Raw genomic sequence first — 22,200 nt, 5'->3', positions numbered from 1 at the left:
GGTGGAGAATATTATAATGAGTAGGACAGGCCCTCCCCTATACCTCCCTTAAAGTGGAGATTATTATAATGAGACTGATAAGCAATTTATCCATACCATAAATCTGACTGTCTTTTCTTTCACTATTCCAGAGATACCTTTCCACTTTTCTGGTTCTCTCCCTGTGATCATTCACAGCACTGCAATAAAACTTGGTAAACTGAGTCACTGGGTCTTGTAATTCTTTTGGGACGACTCATGATCAATTTGACCCCAAATTTCCTGCCCACGTCAATAGTTTATTTAGGGTGCTAGGGAAAGGAAACCAAGAGAGAAATCCTTGGACTTCTTGTCATAGGGAGAAGGTATGGCACAGAGGTGTGGCTCTGAGATACCTATCTCCAGGAGCAGGAGGCAGGCAGATACTTTTATAGAGGTCTGCTGGTGGTCAGATGAGGTGATCATCTGACTGTGGAAAGTTCCCCTATTGGGGGAGGACCATCCCCCACTGGTGGTGGCTGGGGGAAGTTGGATGAGGGGTGGCTCCAGATCTCTCAAGCCATCTGGGCTCCTCACACCACAAAGGCAGGAGCCACACCCAATCTTATCTCCCTGGGTGGGGGAGACTGAATTAGGTGTGTCTGTCCTTTGGTTTAGTTTCTCAAGGAGAAGGTTCTTTGGATTTACCCCAGAAAACGGGTACACTAGGCCCATAACAAACAAATAACTTACCTAACCTAAGGTAAAACTTTAACACACTGAAGTTAGGATTTAAACCCAGATGCTCTGCTTCTAAATCCAATGCTCATTCCACTGCATTATTCAAATGGCTGTTGACTGAAGGAATTAACAGGCAACTGAAGAACATAATACACTCCTCAATATTTATGGGGCAATGGAAAGTCGAAATAAAATGATGTTTCATGTGAATCTTTCATAAGTTTCTGTCAGAAAAAAAATCTAAACAACTTTCACAAAATAATGACAGGCATAATGTACTTTCTTAATATAATTTTCATTATTATAGTTATATCATCATTATTATCATTTTTTTTTTTTGGTGAGGCAATTGGGGTTAAGTGACTTGCCCAGGGTCACACAGCTAGTAAGTGTCTGAGGCTGGATTTGAACTCAGGTACTTCTGAATCCAGGGCCGGTGCTTATCCACTTCACCATCTAGCTGCCCCCAATTATTATCATTTTTACAAGGTATCTGGGTGGCAAAGACTTGGAAATCCTGATGCCTTTGCCTGGTTTCATTATACAATGCTGATAGCTTTTTTGTTTGTACCTGTATGGGAAACTCTCCCAATGCAGACTTCAAATGTTCTATACCCTGAACTCTTAGAGAATTACCAGAAATATGGAGAGGTATGAGTGTCAAAAAGCCACAATGTGTCCGTCTGTACTTGAACCCTGCCTTCCCTGACTCTGAGGTCAAGTTCACTACTGATGATTCCATAGTACTTTTCTTGGTTTTATGCTATTCTAAGCTTTATAATTATTTAAAAGCTGAGAAATTGATTTTATACTTTGACTCAACAATCTCATTCCTAAAATTTTATCCTAAAGATAACAGGAAAAGCAAAAACAGGATCTAAACAAGCAAAAAAAGGTTATGGTTTATTTAAAATAAAAAATAATAATAAAACCTGTAAACAACCTATGTGTCTAACAATTTGAGAATGGCTCAATTAATTATGGTTATGTTAATTTAATGCAATATTAAAGCATTGTTTTAAAAAAATCGGTAAGAATACAAAGACATATGGAGACTTGTGCAGAGTAATACAACCTCAAATTAGCAAACTGAATACACACTGACCAAAACCCCAGCAAAAAAGAAAGAAAGAAAGAAAAAGAACAAAGGTGACTAAACTTTAGATCTGGAAAGGATCACAAAGCAAACTTTTCAAAAAACTATTTGTTCGTTTTAATTTACTGTTAAAATGGACAGGACATTGCTGTGTGTGTGTGTTTTTTTTTTCCTTTCTAAATCTACCTTTGATTGTAACCTGTCCCCTCTTCCTTCAGCATCTTTAATCCTCTCCCTCACAGGAAGATTCAACTTTTCACTATCTACTTGGTCTTTCCCTTCTCTCTTCAAATAAATCCAATCTCCCCCATTCTTTTAAAAAAGAAAAAAAAAAACCACCTTCAACAGACCCTTCCACGGCTTAACTCCCTTTCTCAAACAAAATCTAGAAAAAGCCATCCACAATTCGCTGCTTCCACTTAGCTGGACTATCATTCATCACTCATATTTCTTACGAGCTAGCTTTCCAATCTCATCATTCAACTAAAAGTACTCTGTCCAAAATTACCAATGACCTCTTGATGGCCAGATTTGAAGATCTTCCCTCAGTCCTCACCCTTGTTGACCCATGCTCTACATCTGATGCTATTGGCCACTCTCTTCTCCTAGATACTCTCTTCTTTGGGTTTTCCTGTGATGACCCTAGGTTCTTTTCCTAACTACTCCTCAGTCCCCCGAAGTACCCCAATCCTCACATATCTGACAGATGCCCACTGTTACATTTCTGAAAATTTCTTGAGGAGATACTTTCTGGAATTAGCCAGACAAAAACAAAACAATACAAAAAATCCCTGTGATTTGGTAACAGCTAAAAGTCCCCTGGAGACCCAGTCTTATATCCTAGTGACTGGCAGAAATAACTGAATTTATTTCACTCATGTAAAACGGGATTATAAATACAACCTTCCAAGGTCAAAGGCTTCTGTGCCAGTGTTCAACCACTGTTAGGAACACCACCTTTTCTTGGAGTGCCCACACAATTCTGCTACTCACTGCATTTCATTGCTGAAAAAGAAAACTCTTGGGGAAATTGGCCGAGTAAAATTACCTCTAACAACAATCTGCATTTCAGTTTTTGACTATCAGCTCTAACTCTACAGTGATAACAGTCATCAGGAAATCTGAATCAGTAAAAAAATATCTATTATAATAGAACAACTTAGTTATTAATGCATGTAGCTTGAGACATCTAATTCAATTTTCTCCAATTGATGTTTTGTTGTTATTGTTCAGTTGTTTTGTGATCCCATTTGGGGTTTTCTTGGCAAAGATACTGGAGTGGGTTTGCCATTTCCTTCTCCAGCTCATTTTACAGATGAAGAAACTGAGGAAAACAGGGTTAAGTGACTTGCTCAGAGTCACATGTCTAGTATCTGAGGCGAGATCTGAACTCAGGGAAATGAGTCTTCCTGACTCCAGGCCCAACACTGTGCCACCTAGCCGCAAATTGATGCCATGTATTAATGATATCAGGACAAATCTCAAGGTTTTCTTAAATCAGAATTGGCCCAAAAGGTAACCACTGAAGATTTGGGAAGCAAATCTCAAGTCCAAAACTGACACAAGATGTTGAGATGAATAATGCTGTACAAATTTAGTGAAAAAGGTTAACTTAAACATATGAAAATTGAAGTGGCAAGAATTTAACATATTGCATTTGAGTGTACTAAGGAACATGATAGGTTTTTGTTGTTTTAAGTTTGAGCAAGTTTATATCTGTAGAATTCTTAAGCTCTACTGATTAACAAGATTTCAAAGCAGAAAAGATCTAATCCTCCATTTTGAAAATGAAGAATCTAATCAAAATCTCTAATAATAAAATATCCCTTTGTATGTGTATTTCTTCTGAAGGAGTTTCAGAGGAACCTTCTCAAAGCAATTCTAGTTCAAGATTATTCCTAAAATTTTTTTAAATGTTTACAGAAGGGGGGCAGCTAGGTGGCTCAGTGGAGAGAGCACCGGCCCTGGATTCAGGAGGACCTGAGTTCAAATCCGGCCTCAGACACTTAACACTTACTAGCTGTGTGACCCTGGGCAAGTCCCTTAACCCCAATTGCCTCACTAAAAACAAAAACAAAAACAAACAAAAAAAAATGTTTATAGAAGGAAGACTGCATAACTTCCTTAATGCTACTCCCCCCCCCCAAAAAAAGCAAATTGTTTCAGATCAATATAATCTAGTTGACCAAATTCAGGGACTGATAGTATGTTATGTAGAAATGGCTATCAAGTAATTATGCTTTTGTGAGGCAAGGGACCCCAACTACCAGGAATCCTTAAACTTCCCCAAGGGAGAAACAGCTCTGCCTCCCACCTCAGGAATGCAGTGTGGCCATGAAGAAACCTGGTACACAGATAAGCAATGCCAAGGTCTGTAAGATGATATGCAATGGGTGCTGCATATCTCACTGATGCCCCATTATTTGAAAATCCCCTCCCAGTGGTTTGGCTCTTCCCAGAACTTCTGCATTTCCCTTCCATTTGCTTTGTAATTCCTATCCGAGTGTCACTTACTTTGTTTTGTAAACATACAAAAGACCAGCTATTCTCTTACTCAGCAAGACAGTCTCCACAGTGATTCTGTCTCCCAGCCATATATTCCTCTCATAAGAAAAAGATTTGCTATGAGCATCCAATTCTTTGGGTGAGCTATCCCCACCCCATCCAGGTTGCACATCCCCCCAACAATGCCATGTATCCAATATTGCAGAATATATAACTGTTATATATCATTCAGGGTCTGAAGTCACAAAATCAGAAAGACTCATCTTCCTGAGTTCAACTCTGCCCTCAGATACTTACTTGCTGTGTGACCTTGGGTAAGTCACTTTAATCTTGTTTGTCAAGTTGCATTAATATAATTTTCATCACCATTATCATCATCATCATTCTGTCAAATGAGCTAGAGAAGGAAATGGCAAACCATTCCAGTATCTTTGCCAAGAAAACTCCAAACGAGTCAGAAAGAGTCAGACAGACTGAAAACAACTGAATAACAACTATATCATTTATGAGAGGCAGTGTTGATGTAGGAGGTGAAAAAGGATTAACAGAAAAACCTAAGACCCAAGCTCTAATTCAGATATTAGCTCCAAAAGGGATTCAGACCCCAGTTAATGGCTAACTTACAAGTCAAAAATGCTTGGTTGTCGTACCCACAGAAATCAGTACCCATAATGGGACCATAAAGGGTCAGGTCAAATAACAATAAAGGAAATGACAGCCTATAGAAATTTAGACCAGAAATAAAAGAAAAATGATTATGTTTTGAAACTAGCCATGGGAAACAGAAAGAGATATGTGTAGAAAAGACCAAATTTGTCCCCAGATTAACCTTATGACTTGTAAACCCCAAAAACACACCTCCAATGAAAAAGGTACCCACCTCAGGGGTTGGCTTAGGACCCCAGGAACTCCAAATTAGGATAATCCCTCCCCTGAAACACCCCTAGGTGGATAATATTATAATGAGTAGGACAGGCCCTCCCCTGTACCTTCCCAAGGTGGAGATTATTATAATGAGACTGATAATCAATTTATCTATACTATAAATATAACTGTCTTTTCTTTCACTATTCGAGAGATACCTCTCCACTATTCTGGTTCCCTCCCTGTGGTCACTCACAGTATTGCAATAAAACTTGGGAAACTGAGTCACTGGGTCTTGTAATCCTTTTGGAACGACTCAAGATCAATTTGACCCTAAATTCCAGCCCACATCAGGGTGATACATAACAGCAAGAACCCTGAACCAAAGGACCTGGATCCAAACCCATCCTCTACTACTTACTGTATAATCTTGAAAAAGTTGATTAATCTCCATGGCCTGTTTTGTCACCTATAAAATGGGGGTAGGGTCATAATATTCACACTATCTGACTCAAAGGGCCATTATAAGGAATGTACTTTGTCAACCCTGAACCACTAGAAAAATGTGAGTTGTCCCCCCCCCCCATTTTTTTAAAAGTACTAAATCTATATCCTACTCCATTTGATCTGCATTGGAATACCACTTACTAGTCCTGTGATCACTGCAAACCACTAAACCTTGCTGAATCTCAGTTTCTCCATCTGTAAATTCACGACCTGCCTCATAGCTTGCTGTGACAATCACACTGTACTGAAAAGCATTTTCTAAACCTCAAAGCTTCTGTGACAGCTATTATCTTCATGGTAATTACAAAGTAATACCTAAAATGATCCAGTTCAAAGCATCTGATGCTAGACTACAAAATGTCTATTACAATATAACGTCCTGAAGGAAGCAAGGGAACACCATATCACACACTACCAGACTACCACAGCAGCACTACTTTGCATGGTCTTTATTTCTTTACATTTCTGTGAGAGCTAACAGCAGAAAGCTGCCATCTTGGAATGGTGGCCCAAATTTTTTCAATTTTCTCAAAAGTACAACAGGACAAGTACATACTGCCTATATCTGCAAAGAAAAAATTTTGAGGAAGTATCCAGCAATGTGCTGAGAAGAGAACCTCTGTAAAGGAGGAAGGGTATCATTAAAAGAAAGTAGTTACTACAGCTTATAAAATTCCAGACAGAGCCTGAAGGGTTTTCTAAAGTCCTCTGGTCAAACCTGCTCATCCTCCTTGCCCAAATTAGTAGGTCAAAGAGACAGAACTCAAACCCAGGTCTTATTCTAAATGCAAAGCTCTTTCTTGAATTCTAAGAATTTTTCCTAGCTGGTGCTGAATTCTAATCCTAACCCTGTCCTGGGTCATTATTTTAAGTCTTTTCCTTTCTCCACTCCTCACTCCCAGATCCATGCCAGAATCTTAGAAGGGGAAGAGCTCCCAGAGATCACTGAATCCAACCACTCTCTAAATAAAGACTGGAGTAGATTAAACAATAATTTGTGACTTTTGAAGCCTTTAAATGTTTAATCAAGTTCCAACTTCACTTAACATCAGGAGCCCTAAACAACTGGTGTCTGGACAGTAAGCCAGACAGATGTCTTCTTAAGTTTGGATGGATTCTCCCAGTTTTCTTTAGTAGTTATGATGTAGGATGGAATTTGGGGTCAAATTGATTGTGAGTAGTCCCAAAAGAATTACAAGACTCAGTTTCCCAAGTTTTATTGCAATACTGTGGGTGACCACAGTGGGAGAACAAGAATAGTGGAAAGGTCTCTCTCAAATAAGGAAAGGAGAGAGTTATATTTATGGTATGGATAAATTGATTATCACTCATTATAATAATCTCCACTTTGGGGAGGTACAGGGGAGGGTCTGTCCTTCTCATTAAAATGTTCTCCACCCAGGGGTGTTTCAGGGAAGGACTTATTCTAATTGGGAGTTCCTGGGGTTCTAAGCCCACCCCTGAGGCAGGTACCTTTTTCATTGGAGGTGTGTTTTTTGGGGTTTACAAGTCATAAGGTGAATCTGGGGACAAATCTGGCCTTTTCCACACATTTTCTGATTCCTATGGCTAGTTTCAAAATATCTCCATTTTTCATTAGAATTTCTATACCCTTGTCATTTCCTTTATTGTACTCAGGTCTCCTTGGCCTAGGTCCCTCTGTTCCCATTATGGATACTGATCACTGTGGGTACAATAAGCTAGCATGTTATCCATTAACTGAGAGGTCTAACTCCCTTTTAGAGCTTGGATCTTAGGTTTTTCTATTAACCCCTTTTTGCCTCCTACATCAGTTACAGCTCAGCATGCTTCCCAGACAAGGACACAATGCAGTGCAGTGCACAGGTAGCTTTGAGATCTCATAGGGGTTAGAGATAATATACTTGAAAACACAATGTATAAAACTTTCCAAAAAGGTGTAGTACTAAGACAGTATTATTAATGATCAAAAGGATCCTCAAATCTATTCAAGAACAGAAGGCTAATTCTTGTTTACTTGTATTAGTAACAACATATTATATTACTTGTATTTCCAAAAGAGTTCAAAGTCCTCATCCAAGTCTCCCTCAAAGAGGAAAACCCTTCTCTTCATAGCCAACTTTTTCAATGACCTTGAACATTTTCATTTCTTTTTTTTTCTTCCAATTTTTCATTCCACTAAGCCACACATTTTCTCATTTGAACTCCAAGAAGAAGTTATGATTTAGGTTAGCTTTTTTGGATCATACTTTATGAACACCCACACCCAGATGGGGGGGGGCATACAGAGAAGGAGCACTTTGTTAACTCTCACCAAATTTACACACTTCATTTTTCACTCAAGCCCAATTTCCCTGGGCTTACTTAAGTCACCTAAGATGCAACAATTGTGAATGAATGGACCAGACTGCAATAGGTTCTACAAATGAGGAGACTCAGCTTTTTCTAGATCATTACATACACATAATTTGCTCCAACTTATGAAGGTCAAAGTGTCTAGACTTCAACAGGTACTACAAAAAAGGAAAGCCAGCTTTTTGTAGACTATTACATACACATAATTTGCTCCAACTTATAGGATGGTGAAAAGCGTCCAGAATATGAAGTTAAACTATTTGAAAAGAATCTTTTTAAAAGTTTCTCTCCCAAAGTTGCAGAGTTTAGGGGAGATACGCTAGGAAAAGGGTATTTCATTGCATTTTCTGCTGTCCATTCAGGGCTGCTGATTATTTTCTGCGAGTGTTGATAACGTAAGCTCAGTTGGTGCTCTCGAGGTCAATTAGGGGGCGGCGGGGTCAGACAGAGCCGGAAGCCAATTTCATGGTCAAGGTCGTGTATCGTCTTGTAGTTGGAAGGAAAGGGAAAGGAGGGGAGGGGAGTGCAGAAGGGAGGGGAAGCCTCTGGCTCCAGCTCCGCCTCTTAGGAGCCTAGAGCCGGGTCTCCCCTTCCCAAGATCCCTCCCACTCCACTTCCCGGACCAGGTGGTGGAGGGAGGGTCAGAGGATGTTATGGTAGCCGAGAAAGCATGGGCCCGGAGGTGTGTGCGGGGTATGACCACGCACGCACGCACACGCGCGCACATACACACATATCACACATACACACACACACACCCACAGCGGCTGGAGGCCTTACCAAGTCTATGAACGTCAGGAATTTCCAGCTGCCCCCGTAGGTCTTATGCGCGGGCATCTCAATGGCCTTGTAGTTGCACAGAATAGAGCAGTAGGACAGCAGGATAGCCACTCTCAGCACCTGGCAGGGGATAAGCGCCATGTTCGCAACGGGCCTCGGCTCTGCCGACAGCTCTACACGCCGCCCCGGGAGAAAGGGATGGATGGTGGAAGAGCGTTGCTGGGATGCCGGGCCCCGGAGGTGCCTAGCCTGGGGGGAGGGGCGCAGGTAGGGGGAGGGAGAGGGCGGTCCTTCTGGGGCGGCCGGGGCAGCTGCAGCAGCTGTGGCTGGTGCGCTGCGGGTGCGCGCAAGGGACCAGGGGGTGGGGGCGTTCCGCTCGCCCCACGGGGAGGAACCGTGTCGCGCGCGCGCTTGTGTATATATACGGATTTGTGCGCGTGTGCGAATGCTTCATGCGCCGCGCGTGGGGCCGGAGCGAGCCCAGGAGGCGGAGGCGGCGGCGGCGGCGTCGTCGTCATCATCGTCATCATCATCTCTTTCGTCATTGCCGTCGTTATCAATTTTTCCCCGGTCTCAGGGTCTCTCGGGAGCCGGGACTTTTGGGCAAAGGGAGCATTGGTCACGTGTAGAAAGCGTGGGAAAACGCCCTGTGATTCGCCTAGGTCAGCCAGGCCGCACAGAGTGGGAAGGAGCCCGCCGGCGAGCGTGCGTGCGTGCGTGCGCACCATCAGGGAACGGGTCGGTGTGGCCCGGCTCTGGACATGGGGAAGTGGGAGGAGAGGAGGCAGGGCTCGGGGTCAGATCTCACGAAGCAGGGGTTCACTTCCTGGGGGTGATTAAACTTCTTTTAAGTAGACTGATAAATGCGGTTTGTCTTGTCTGGTGTTAGTACAATCTTATTTATATGTGGATCTTGTCCATCATCTATCCATCTATGTGTTCTATCAAATCATCTATCCTGTCCCTCGTCTATCATCTTTTTGTCCTATCATCTATCTATCCATCTATATATCCAGTTTGTCATTTATTTATCCTATCACCAATCCTTTCTATCCATCTATCCTATCCTCTGTCCGATCTATCTTCTATCTATAATCTATCACTCCTATTGATTTCGTCAATCCTTTGTATCATCTAACTGTCCTGTGTGACTCTCTCTCTCTCTCTCTCTCTCTCTCTCTCTCTCTCTCTCTCTCTCTCTCTCTCTCTCTCTCTCTCTCTCTCTCTCTCTCTCTCTCTCTCTCTCTCTCTCTCTCTCTCTCTCTCTCAAAAGGGGTAGGCTTCACCAGACCGCCAAAAGGGTCAATGGCACAAAAAAAGGTTAATAATTCTATGGTTAAGGAGTGTTGTTCCGGCAAGATGAAAGGGGAGGGGGCTGAGAACCACATAAGAGTATTTATTGTAGTGTGAAAGTGTAGGGAATCAAGACAGGTCACTCTTGGCTAAGCCAGTGTGATTTTTAGGGGGGAAAGGAACTTCTGGGCAGGTTATACAGATTTTGCCCTGGTTGTGGTAATTGACTAAATTTTCTACTTAATAAGTGCTGACTGCTGACGTCTGATAACCATTGAACAAGCCTACCCCTTAGCATTTTTACACCTGATTTATTTGGAAATACCAACTTAACCTAGGAAGAGAGTCAACCCTAACTTAGACTGGATTTTGTTCATCTTAAAAGAGGAATAATTCTAAGTTTAAATTTTAAATGATTCTTAGTTAAGTTTAAATGTAAAACCTCAGCACTAAACTGAATAAAAAATAGGGATGGTTTTGAGATATCACTGTCTAATTTACTAAAAATCCTAGTGCTTCATGGAAGGAAAGCATTAGTTGATTATACTCTAATTTCCAGTAAATGCTGTCAGGCTGAAATTGCATCAGCCTGTGGGCAGCAGTTGGTTTTTTTAGTGTCTTCTTCTTTTTTTTTTTTAATCAAGGGATCATATTTCAGCCAACCAAATGCAAGGTCAGATCATGAAAAGACAACATAGGTATTTCCTGTGGATCCATTTAAAAACAGGTGTCTTCTGCAAATAGTCTCTGAGTCAGAGGGTGTGGATCTAGAGAGGGAAATGAGAGGTAGGGGAAGTAGCAAATGATGAAGGTCTTCCCAACTCAGACTAGATATAAGGAAATAAACTGGGGAAAAACCAACACTGAATAGCTCTATTATTAATATTCTCTATATTAAGAGAAGTTGATTTCAGTTATCCAGGGAGAATTATCAATTAGAGTGATGTAGCCAAATTCTTTGGTAGAATCTGGGGCTTGCTTTTAAAATAAAGCACCTATATATCATCTGCATTTTGAATTCTCACCATTGCTGAAGTGAAATATAAAGGGGACTCTACCCATACACATACACCAAATGGCTTCCCCTCTGACCTTTGTTCCTTTAAGTCACCCAGAAAACTAGTATGGTAATATTCAGATCTCACAAATAATTCCTATTTCCTGTACTTACAAAATTCCTATTGAGGGCCCCCACAATAAAAATAATTATATTTAAATAAAATCAGGAAGACTTTTTTCCTGTAGTCAACTTAATTTAAACAAAATGAACATTTTGACACTTTGTTAGTGATTTTATTAGGTACCTGGTTTTTGTTTTATTTGCTAGCATTTAAGCTGCCAGCTATTCAAAAGGAAGACTTCAAGTTCTAAATTAAAGTTTTTATGTAAAAAATGACACAATTTTAGAACAGAATGTTACATTATTTGACAACACCTAAGTAAACAGTCCATAAACATGACAATTGATTGCTCTGATTTTCAGAACTTATCTAATAGTTTTTGGTCATGCTGGAAAAAGGACAATAAGCATTTACACCTAGAATTAATATCTTTTAGTTTAGGCTCTGCATCTAGTGTTCACATTCTTGTAATGTCTCAGGTGCTCTAAAGTTTTTATTTTTTTTTAATCAAGGAAATAGCTATCAAATGTTAATCTTAAAACATTGTAAGTTTGTAATTTTTTTAAAACTATTTTGCAGGACTAGAGTTAATTCTATAAAACTCAAGGGACAGTAAGATAATTAGGAGCCACAGGGAGGGCCTTTAGTTGTCCAGCTGTTCCAAACTCAAATGGATTTTTCATTTCATTGATTGGGGAGTAAATTCCCTCCAATGATACAGATGACAATCCATCCATGTCTGTCTATGCTGTTCACCTCCTATCCATGTCCTCCCAAAAATTCACCACAGGGAATCAATCCAATATGGCAGAGGCCTTCCTCTTGTCCCTGACATCCTTAGAGCAACAATGGTACCACATACCATTATAATACATATTGAACTAGAAGGTCAGTATTTCCCATGAAACTTTTGCTTTTATTTTATGAGGAAAATATGCCTTTATGAAAAAAAAAAATATATATATATGTAGATGATTTTTAGTGTTTCCAGTTCTATTGCACAGTTGGTGAGGAAGAAACACCTTGCCCAATCTAATTTGAGAGATAAAATTATATATATATATATATATATATGAAATAGTTTTGTTTCATGTACTGAAGCAAAAGACTGGTCATGTAGCAAGAGCAGGAGATGACAGCTTGAGTTTACCACTGTTGCTCTAATGATAAGAGGGGAAAAAGGAAGGTCTCAGCCACATTGGATTGATCCCCTGTGGTGAATTTTTGGGAGGACAATGGATAAGAGGTGAGTAACCTAGGCAGACCTGGATGGATTGTCATCTGCATGATTGGAGGGAACTTAATCCCCAATCAATGAAATCACAAATCCATTTGAATTTGGAACTGCTGGACAACTAAAGGCCCTCCCTGTGGCTCCTAATTATCTCATTGTTCCTTGAGTTTTGTAGAATTAGATCTAGTCCTGCAAGCCAGACAGGCCCTTAGAATTCCCCTGGAATACTCTTTGTAGTTACTTCAACTGAGCCCCTAGGATTTCTGTGGTGAACCCAGAGGGCTCTCTGTCGCCCCTCTGACTGAGTTCCCCCTCCAGACTCAGGCCTTGGTCACTGAAACAGCAAGAGTTTTCAGAGACAATGCTTGGCCGGTCTCCCAGGGTCCAAGGACTTAACTGTACTAACCTTGCCCTGTTAAGGCCTGGAACAAGTTATGACTTGTCAAGACTGAAAGGTTGAAAAATTACTCTTATTCTCTTAGAATTATTCTTGCAGAGACTTTATTTGATTTCTTTGTGGTTTTTTGCTTTAAATACTGAGCTATCCTGAATAATAAATTGTACACAGTTATTCACCCTAAGGTGGTGCTGATGTGTCAATTATTAATCATCTCCGATCCTCAACCCCCATCAAGGGCTTGAACCCTCGACCCTGACAACTAGTGCCCGAACAGGGACTGGGACTGGAACACTGGAGGGACAGTTGAAGCTGTGGCCAGAGTAGGAGGCTCTGTGTCGTTGAGGATCATATAGGAGACCCCCTGGGAAAAGGAAAGTTCATGCTACAGGATCTGGTAAGAAACCAAGAGCGGAGCATAGTATCCAAAAGAACTCTGAGCACCTCCTAGCTCAGGTTAAATTAATTTTTGCCCAATTGAAAGATATCAGCTCCGATCCAAAATGGGACAAAATGTAACTCAAGGTTTAAAAGACCTCAATAAAGATGTATATACTCTGCAGTTAGTAACTGTAGGAAAAGGGGTTAAGGTAAATAGAAAGACCTTAAAGCAATTCATTAAGTTAGTATATGAACAGGCATCATGGTTCCCAGAAGGACCTAACATTACAATGCAATCCTGGGAAAAGGTTGGAGAAGTTATTATAAGATTGAAACAGGAGCTCCCACCTTCCTATACCACTATATATAATGTTATAAAATTATGTCTTGAGGATTCCCAATTCCTCATGCAGTTAGAAGAAGCCACTGAAAAAAGGAGCAGGTCAGAGTCAGAAGATGAGAATGAAGAACAAGGAGATTAGGGAGGTTACAGATGGGTCAGGAAATTTTGACAAATTGGGAAAAGGGAGTAAGGAGAAAATTGGATGTAGCCAAAAAGAAATAAATGATAAATTGGGACAAGTCCGATTGCACTGACCTGGAAAAGAAAACGGGTGGTGTTTTATTGCAATACTGTCTGGCCACAGCAACCCCATTATTTGGCTCTTGGGTTCCCTGGGATGGAGTATGCATTGTGTTTTTCCCCCTCTGTTGTCTCAGAAACCTCAGTCACATTGGGTGGGCCCCCAAGGTCTGAGGTAGGATTTTTCTCCGATGCGGTCTTAGCCCAACCCACCTTAAAGGGACAGGGAGAGAAAACATTCTGCATGACCCCTTGGATGTGTCCTTACAAATTTGAAAAAAAGGGAAAAAAATTAGACATGGGTGAAAAGAATCAAATGACTTATTTGCAAAAAAAAGATTTAAGGTAACATACCTCCTGATAGAAGTAATATTTTATGGCTGTTTGTTTGCTTGTCTGTGTGCAGCTGCTGGTTGGCTTGTTGTCTCTGAATTTGGCTAGTACTTTATGACTGGTAGTCACTTGTAACTTTTACATGAAATCAAACAAAGCTAAAGATGTTTTATCCTGGCCTTACAATCATGTCCCTGCTTTTTCTTTTATAGCAGATTTCTATAATCAGAGCAAGCAGTCAGTAGAAAAAACGAGCACAATGCAAGTATGTAAGATCTTACTGTTTTCGGATTAAATGTGTAGTCACTTTTTTTTTTTAGTGAGGCAATTGGAGTTAAGTGCCTTGCCCAGGGTCACACAGCTAGTAAGTGTTAAGTGTCTGATCCCAAATTTGAACTCAGGTACTCCTGACTCCAGGGCTGGTGCTCTATCCACTGTGCCACCTAGCTGCCCCATGTGTGGTCACTTTTTATGTCAAACAACAAGGTATATTAATATTCAGGTTTGCCATCTGTCTGTTAATGTTTATATGGTATTATGATAAGGTTAAATTAACTGGGTATTTCTCTGGTTTAGATGAAAGTGAAATTCCTCCCCATTGCAGATGAGAGGGAGGATAGTAACTAGGGAACATAGTTATGCACTTCAGGTTTTATCATAAATCTGCCCAGTCAGATCTCTGTTATGTACTGCCTAGGGCACCAAGTTACTAACTACATAGTACAAGGGAATCACAGAGCAGACCTTGCTGCTAGATTAGTTGCCAGGTCCATTCACCTGTCTACCCTAGCCCTGGTCCCCTTGCACTCTATTGTGTCCCAAAGGTATTTCCCCTTCCTATAACAAGGAGGAGATTATAAGTCTTTAGTGTTAACCACCAACTGATTAAACCCATATATTATTTTGGGCTATTTGGATTATAGAGTAAGAATGTTACTGCCTCTTCTCGTACTAAAGTTAGAAGAGGAACCTGGGATAATTTTCTTTGGTGGGTTTGAAAAATTGCTGCCCTCACTATTACTTTTGTTGGGTAACTTGAACATGAAGTTATGCTTACAAATTTAACTTTGGTAATAGAATAAGTTTCTAATTTTACTGTATTAGGGTTACAAGAATTAGAAGAGTGCTCAAACTCTCTGACAAAGATGGTCCTGGACTGAGGTGGAGTCTATATAGTTCAAAACACCTCCTGAAGTTTGAGCTGCAGTGCAGAGATTACCTGGATGGCTGAAACTGTACACAACTGCTTGCTTTGTCCAGTTTTTCATGGAACCCTTAGATTTATTCTGTATTAGGGTCCCTGTCACCCTTTGGTCTGTTTGTAAATCATTTGTGTTTTGTGTTGTGGTTCTTGCATTTGTAACACTAGTTCCTACATCTCCCTCAATTCATAGACCCCCTATGGGCCCCTACGTTGCCCCCCACTCAGCAGGAAGCAGTAACAGATATGATCTTCATCCTTTTTCCTGGGGTGTATGAAAAGGGGGGAATGATGTAGGAGGCAAAATAGGATTAATAGAGATCTTTATAAGGCTATATCGGAATTGAGATGATATTATGGAAATTAATGAAGAAGTAGAAGTGTTGGCTCTGTTTACAAAATTACATAGTGATTATAGGTTTTCTGCATTTTGTTTGCTTCCTGTATCTCATAATGATACTAAGTATAATTTTACTAAGATTCAAAATCATTTACGTGGTTTATGGGGATGTTCTAATATTACTTTGGATATTGACGAGTTACAAAGTATTGTTAATGAAATAGATAAGAGTCTAAGGGATGATTTTTCACCTTCCAAAACAGCTTCTGATATTGCCAACTGGATCTCTCAGGCCCAGGAGTGGCTGACTGGCATTAGTCATCAGGTACTGAGCTTTGTCCTGTTGATTGTTCTTGGGTCTCTTGCTTGCATAGTGATACCCTACTTAATATGCGGGGGGATGGCCATTGCTAAGCTGATGATGTATAACATTAAGCTGGTGCAAAAACAAAAAGGGGGAGATGTGGTGAACCCAGAGGGTTTTCTATCACCCCTCTGACTGAGTTCTCCCTCCCCAGGCTCAGGCCGTGGTCACTGAAGCAGCAAGAGTTGGAAAGAAAAAAAAAATCCATGATTCCTGGGGTGGGGTATCAATAGGGACGAGATCATAACTGAAACTCCAGATCCATTTTTAGAGATGATGCCGGAGTCATGTTGACCAATCTGATAAAGCGGTCTGGGAACTAGTTAGGAAGATTTAGTAAGCTAAAGCTGGGGAAATTACTTTCTTTTAACACTACAAAATTCCTTAAGGCAATAGAGGGGGGACCTTTGGAGTTTATTGAGTTAGCACTGACATCTTCAGACCTGTACTTTAGGACAGTCATTTGGGCACCTATGGAAGGGTAAGAGAGTAGAAACACTTAAAGCAGTACTATTGAAATAGTCTGAGCAAGAGGTGATTCAAGAGGTGATGAGGGCCTGAAATGGGTGGTTGCAGTACAACTAGAGAGAAAAGAGGGTTATTAGAGATGTTGAGGAAGATTTGGTAGCTTACTGGGTTAATATGAAAAGGAGAAGTTAAGAATGACACCAAGTTTATGAACCTAGGAGACTTGAAAGATGCTTGGTACCCCTAACAGAAATAGGAAAGTTCAAGAAGGTGGGTGAACATCATCATTTGTGGGGGGGGGATCATCATAAACACAATTTTGGATACACTGAGGTAGTAGCTAATAATAATAGCTAACATTTATATAGCACTTACCATGTACCAGATACTTTGCTAAGTGCTTTACAATTACTATCTCATTTGATCCTCACAACAACACTGGGAGCTAGATGCTATTATTATCCCCATTTTGCACTTGAACAAACTGAGTCAACCTGAGGGTTAAGGACTTGTCCAGGCTCACATAGCTAATAAATACCAGAGTCTGGATTGGAATTCAGGTCTTCCTGACTCTAGGCTAAGTATTCTATCCACTTCACCCTCTGGCTGCCTGAGGTACATATAGAGTTAAGATATGATCCATTTCATTTTGTTAGCTGTTTCCTAATTTTCTTCTTGAAGAAATCATTCCTGATATGTAAGTGTGAGATTCCTATAGTCTACAAATCTTCAACCTCTTTTCTTGATCCTAAGCTGTCATGATGGATATGATTACCCATGTCCATTCACACACACACACACACACACACACACACACACACACACACCACACATACTGCATTGATTTAATCTGGAAGGTATTACTGAATCCTTATCTTCTGCTACAGATGCCGGTGTTTAAGCTTGATTGATTTTCATGGTGGTCTTTTTCCTCATGCTCGTCATAAGCACTGTTATACTAAGATGACCTAGTGTTCCATTAAATGATGTTCCTTGATGCCTATTTAATTCCACCAGCTTCTTTATTTGACTCTCCATGAAGAACTTTTGAGCCATCTTTCCATTTAGCTTCAACTTCTCTATATCTTCTAATTTCATCTGTCTCAAAAATATCACTTTTTATATGATTTAGTCCCTCTGGTAGTATGTTGACATTTCGATCATTGAATTAGCATCTGCTACTTAGATCTCATATGACAACGCCATAGATGAAGAACCTGGCCCTGCTTTGAATAGGAGGAAAGAATGGGCTCTGTTGCATTTCAGAAATTACACAGTGTTTTTCACTGACCACAAGCTTCTCCCTGGAACAAAATTCCATTTCTGAAAATCACCACTGTTGTTCTGGTGACTTTGTATAGCTACAAATTCTAAAAGAAGACAATAGCTAAATCATTAAAATACTATTACCCAAAGGAAAAAAAAGATACACAGAACAGTCAATAATAGACTATAGCATTCTTAAATGTTCAAATAGATCTGTCATCTTACTGATTTGGACATTCTCTGAAACTATGAAAATTGCAACTAAGTTATGATTGCCTATCCAGCACAACTCATCCATGTTTGACTGAAGGTTCACAGAAACAAGGGAACCAATGAAGAGTCTTATTTACTCTTGTCACCAGACCATGACCAGCCTCTTTTCTCTTCCTGTCATATGCTTCTTTGATATCTTTTATTCCTATTCTCCAGAGTTTTTCATTGGCTATATGCTGCTGCTTTCTCACACCTTCCATACACTTCTCAAATAGCTCATCTTTAGTTCTTTTAAGGCAGTCATGTTTCATGTCTTGCTACTCCACAGCAAGTTACTTAATCCTGTTTGCCTCAGTTTCCTCATCTATTACATGAGCTAGAGAGGGAAATGGCAAACAAACCACTCCAATATCTTTGCCAAGAAAATCCAAAATGAGGTCATAAAGTGTTGGACATGACTGAAAAAACTAAACAAGAACAATAACAATATGGAAACATAGCCATAACTATGATTAACAATCATAACTATGACTGACGATTATAACAATAAATATGAATGGGATCAACTCATCCATGAAACAAGAGAATAGCAGAATGACTTAGAAAGCAAAATCTAACAGTATGTTGTTTAAAAGAAACACAGTTAAAGCAAAAAGATTCACACAGAATTAAAATAAAGCACTGGAACAAAATCTATTATGCTTCAGCTAAAATAAAAAAGACAAGGGTAGCAATCATGTCAGAGAAGAGAAGATAACAAACAAAACAGACTTAAAGAGATAAACAGAGAAACTACATTCTGAAATGTGCCATAGACAGTCAACTAGTATAGATAGTAACTAAGTGGCATAGCATCTAAATTCTTAAAGAAAATGGGGAGAAATACACAGTATAATAGTAAAGGACCTCATTTCAGACCTAGATAAATCTAAAATAAAAAGTAAAAAAGACCCAAATAGAATTCTAAAAGCTTTAGATATGATAGCAGTTTGAAGATAATTGAATGGGAAGAGAATAGAGTATACATATTGCCAACTGTGCATGGGATCTTAACAAAAATTGACCATTTATTGGTTTGGGGTGGGAGGAGCTCAAAGAAAGAAAAAAAATGACTCGTACAAAATTACAGCACCTTTTTGTAGTGACAAAGAACTGGAAACTGATGGCATATCCATCAGTTGGATGACAGAGGCAGAATCCTTGTCAGGCTAGAAAATTGGGTTGAATCTAATAAAATGAGATTGAATGGGAATAAACCCAGAGTCTTACATGAATTAAAAACATCAGCTTTACAAGTATAATATGGGGGATATATAACTAGATAGCTATTCATCCTACAACGATCTAGGAGTTGTAGGGGACTATACGCTCATTATGATTCAATAGCTGCTATTAAGAGACACATGGTATCCAGGTATAAGGAAGCAACAGTCCCACTATACTCTGCCCTAGCCACATTACATTAAAATTTTTTTTTCTATTCTGACACTGTTTTAGGAGTAACATTGATAAATGAGAGAGTATCCATAGGAGGGCAACTAGGGTGTAGGGTCTTGGAATCATGACATATGAGGGTCAAGATCATTGGAACAAAACCCTTTTGTTAATCTAAAGCACTATATCAGTATGAGTTACTGTTCCTCCCAGTGTTTAGCAGTGCCCTATATTTCTAGAATGCAATCTCCTTGAGGGAAGAGACTGTGTTGTTCTTTATATTTGTATTGCTGACACCTATCATAGTGCCTGGCTCATAGCATGCACTTAATTGATTCTTCTGGATTTATTTTTTAAAGTGTTTTCTCAATGTTGATTGAGTAAAATATGTATCATTTGTCTATGGGTTCTAGAAAAAAAATTCAAAGAATTATCAAACTAAAAACACATCTGCTTAGAGACACTGGAAAATGAATAACTAGCATGTATACAAGTAGATGGCATAGTGTTCATAGTGACAAAATCGTAGACTAACTCAAAATAAAGCTCACTTAGAACACACAAGTCACATTTATATAGGTGGACCTTATATTCAGTCTCAAAGAGAACCTCATCTAGTGTATCTTAATTTTTCTTGTTCAGTCATTTTTTAGTTATGTTTGACTCTGTGACTGCATTTAGCATTTCTTGGAAGAGGTACTAGAAGGGTTTGCTATTTCCTTCTCTAGCTAACTTTACAGATGAGAAAACTGAGGCAAATGGGATTAAGTGACTTGCCCAAGGTCACACAACTAGTAGGTATCTGAGGTTAGATTTGAACTCAGAAAGATGAGTCTTCTTGATTCCAGGCCAAGTACTCTACCCACTGTGTCATCTTAGCTGCCCCCATGTCTTTTTTAAATTTAATTTATTTTTTTTGCGAGGCAATGAGGGTTAAATGACTTGCCCATGGCCACGGAGCTAGTAAGTGTCAAGTGTCTGAAGCCAGATTTGAACTCAGGTCCTCCTGAATCCAGGGCCTGTGCCACCTAGCTGCCCCTCCCACTATGTCTTAATACTTGACATTTATACAACACATTAAAATTTGCACCTCTCAACAACCTTGTGAGCCAGATATTATAGATATTATTATCCCTATTTTATAGATGAAGAAGCTGAAGCTGTCAGAGGCTGTCATACAATAGGTATCCAAGAAGGTAGGATTTGAACAGAGATCTCCCTAATTCCAAGTTCAGCACATTATTCAGTTTGCCATTCTGCTTCCCATGAAGAACATAAAATGTTATGGTTTCATAATTAGCTACATATAATGATTAATGATGTAAATGAAGTAGCACATTCATAATTTGATTTCATTATAATGAAGGGGTTTATTGATCTTTTTAAAAAAAAAAAAGGTAAGGGGCAGCTAGGTGGTGCAGTGGATAAAGTACCAGCTCTGGATGCAGGAGGACCTGAGTTCAAATCCAGCCTCAGACACTTGACACTTAGCCATGTGAACCTGAGCAAGTCACTTAACCCTCATTGTCCTGCAAAAAAAAAAAATTTTTTTTAAAGTAAGACTGATACTTTAGATTTTAGGGCCACAAGGTTTGTTACTTTTTAAATTTAACCTGGAACCTTAGCCATGTTTTTTCCCCCCAAGAGCTTAATTGTCAGCTCACTCAGGTTTGATCAGACTGTGCTGCACTGATTCATACTAACCCAAATCAAAAGAGACAATTTGTGAACAAAAAAGTCAATTTATTAATCTATGGTAGAGAATGTACCTTGTTAGCACAGAAAGGAAGGGAGTGTTACTGAGCTGTGAGGTTAGTAAGGCAACAAACATCTACATGTCAGTATCTCTGAGGACTGCATCAGATTTGTCCATACTGACCTGGGAGGAGAAAGGAGAGTTATCACTTCTGCTTGTGAGGTCGGCTTCAAAAATATCACCTTTGTAGAACATGAAAGACCCGGTGTGGCAAAGGTTCATGGATCAGGTGTCTGGGTATTTGGAGGATGTGTTTCCTTTATAGTGTGAAGGTTATCCCGGCAGGCTTGTATTGCTAAACAGCGGGAGTGTTTAGGAACATAACACACCAAAGTGACTTTGCTGTGATACATGTGTAGTCAGTTCCTTCTTAGTCTCTCCACCTCCTTGGAGTCAACATGGTGCCCTGTAATGAAAAGAGTGCTGCTTGAGAGTCCAGAGACCCGAGTTTCAATCCCTACTTGGCAACTTACTACCTATGTAGCCTTGAAGAAATCACAGAACTTCTCAAAGACTTGGTTTCTTCACTTCTAAAATGAGTCAGCTGGACTCCACAGCCTTTAAGATTCCTTTTCCAAAACTATGATAACCTAAGTTATTGTTGAGCTGTTTTCGATTGTGTACAACTCTGTGACTCCATACTAAAGTGGGTTTTTGGTTTTTGTTTTTTTTTTTTTTTAGTGAGGCAATTGGGGTTGTGACTTGCCCAGGGTCTCACAGCTAGTAATTGTTAAGTGTCTGAGGCCAGATTTGAACTCAGGTCCTCCTGAATCCAGGGCTGGTGCTCTATCCACTGTACCACCTAGTTGCCCCCATACTAAAGTGGTTTTTGCCATTTCCTTCTCCAGCTTATTTTACAGATGAGGAAACTGAGGCAGGCAGAGTTAAGTGACTTGCCCAGGGTCACACAGCTAGTAAGAGTCTGAGGCCAGATTTGAACTCACAAAGACTTCCTGACTCCAGGCCCAGCACTCTATCTGTTGTACCCTAGTTGCCTTTATCGCAGGTTACTCCTTTCCCAGAAGTTTCTG

The 22,200-nt window shown here is 39.9% G+C and overlaps 1 protein-coding gene across 2 annotated transcripts in view; it reads right to left on the bottom strand.

Annotated features, from left to right (window-relative positions):
• The window catches only part of AIG1 (androgen induced 1), a 327,250-nt gene extending 318,128 nt beyond the window's left edge, over positions 1 to 9,122 (bottom strand). For both annotated transcript variants that reach the window (XM_044004057.1, XM_044004058.1), the window contains exon 1: positions 8,786 to 9,122. In XM_044004057.1, coding sequence (XP_043859992.1) covers positions 8,786 to 8,926 — 141 coding nt within the window. In that variant the 5' untranslated portion in view covers positions 8,927 to 9,122. The remainder of the gene's footprint in view (positions 1 to 8,785) is intronic.
• Positions 9,123 to 22,200: the final 13,078 nt, after the last annotated feature.

Source organism: Dromiciops gliroides, chromosome 4 (genome assembly GCF_019393635.1).
Source record: "Dromiciops gliroides isolate mDroGli1 chromosome 4, mDroGli1.pri, whole genome shotgun sequence".
Lineage (NCBI taxonomy): Eukaryota > Metazoa > Chordata > Mammalia > Microbiotheria > Microbiotheriidae > Dromiciops > Dromiciops gliroides.
The sequence above is the reverse complement of the archived record's forward strand: the minus strand, read 5'-3'. Positions and strand labels throughout refer to the sequence as shown.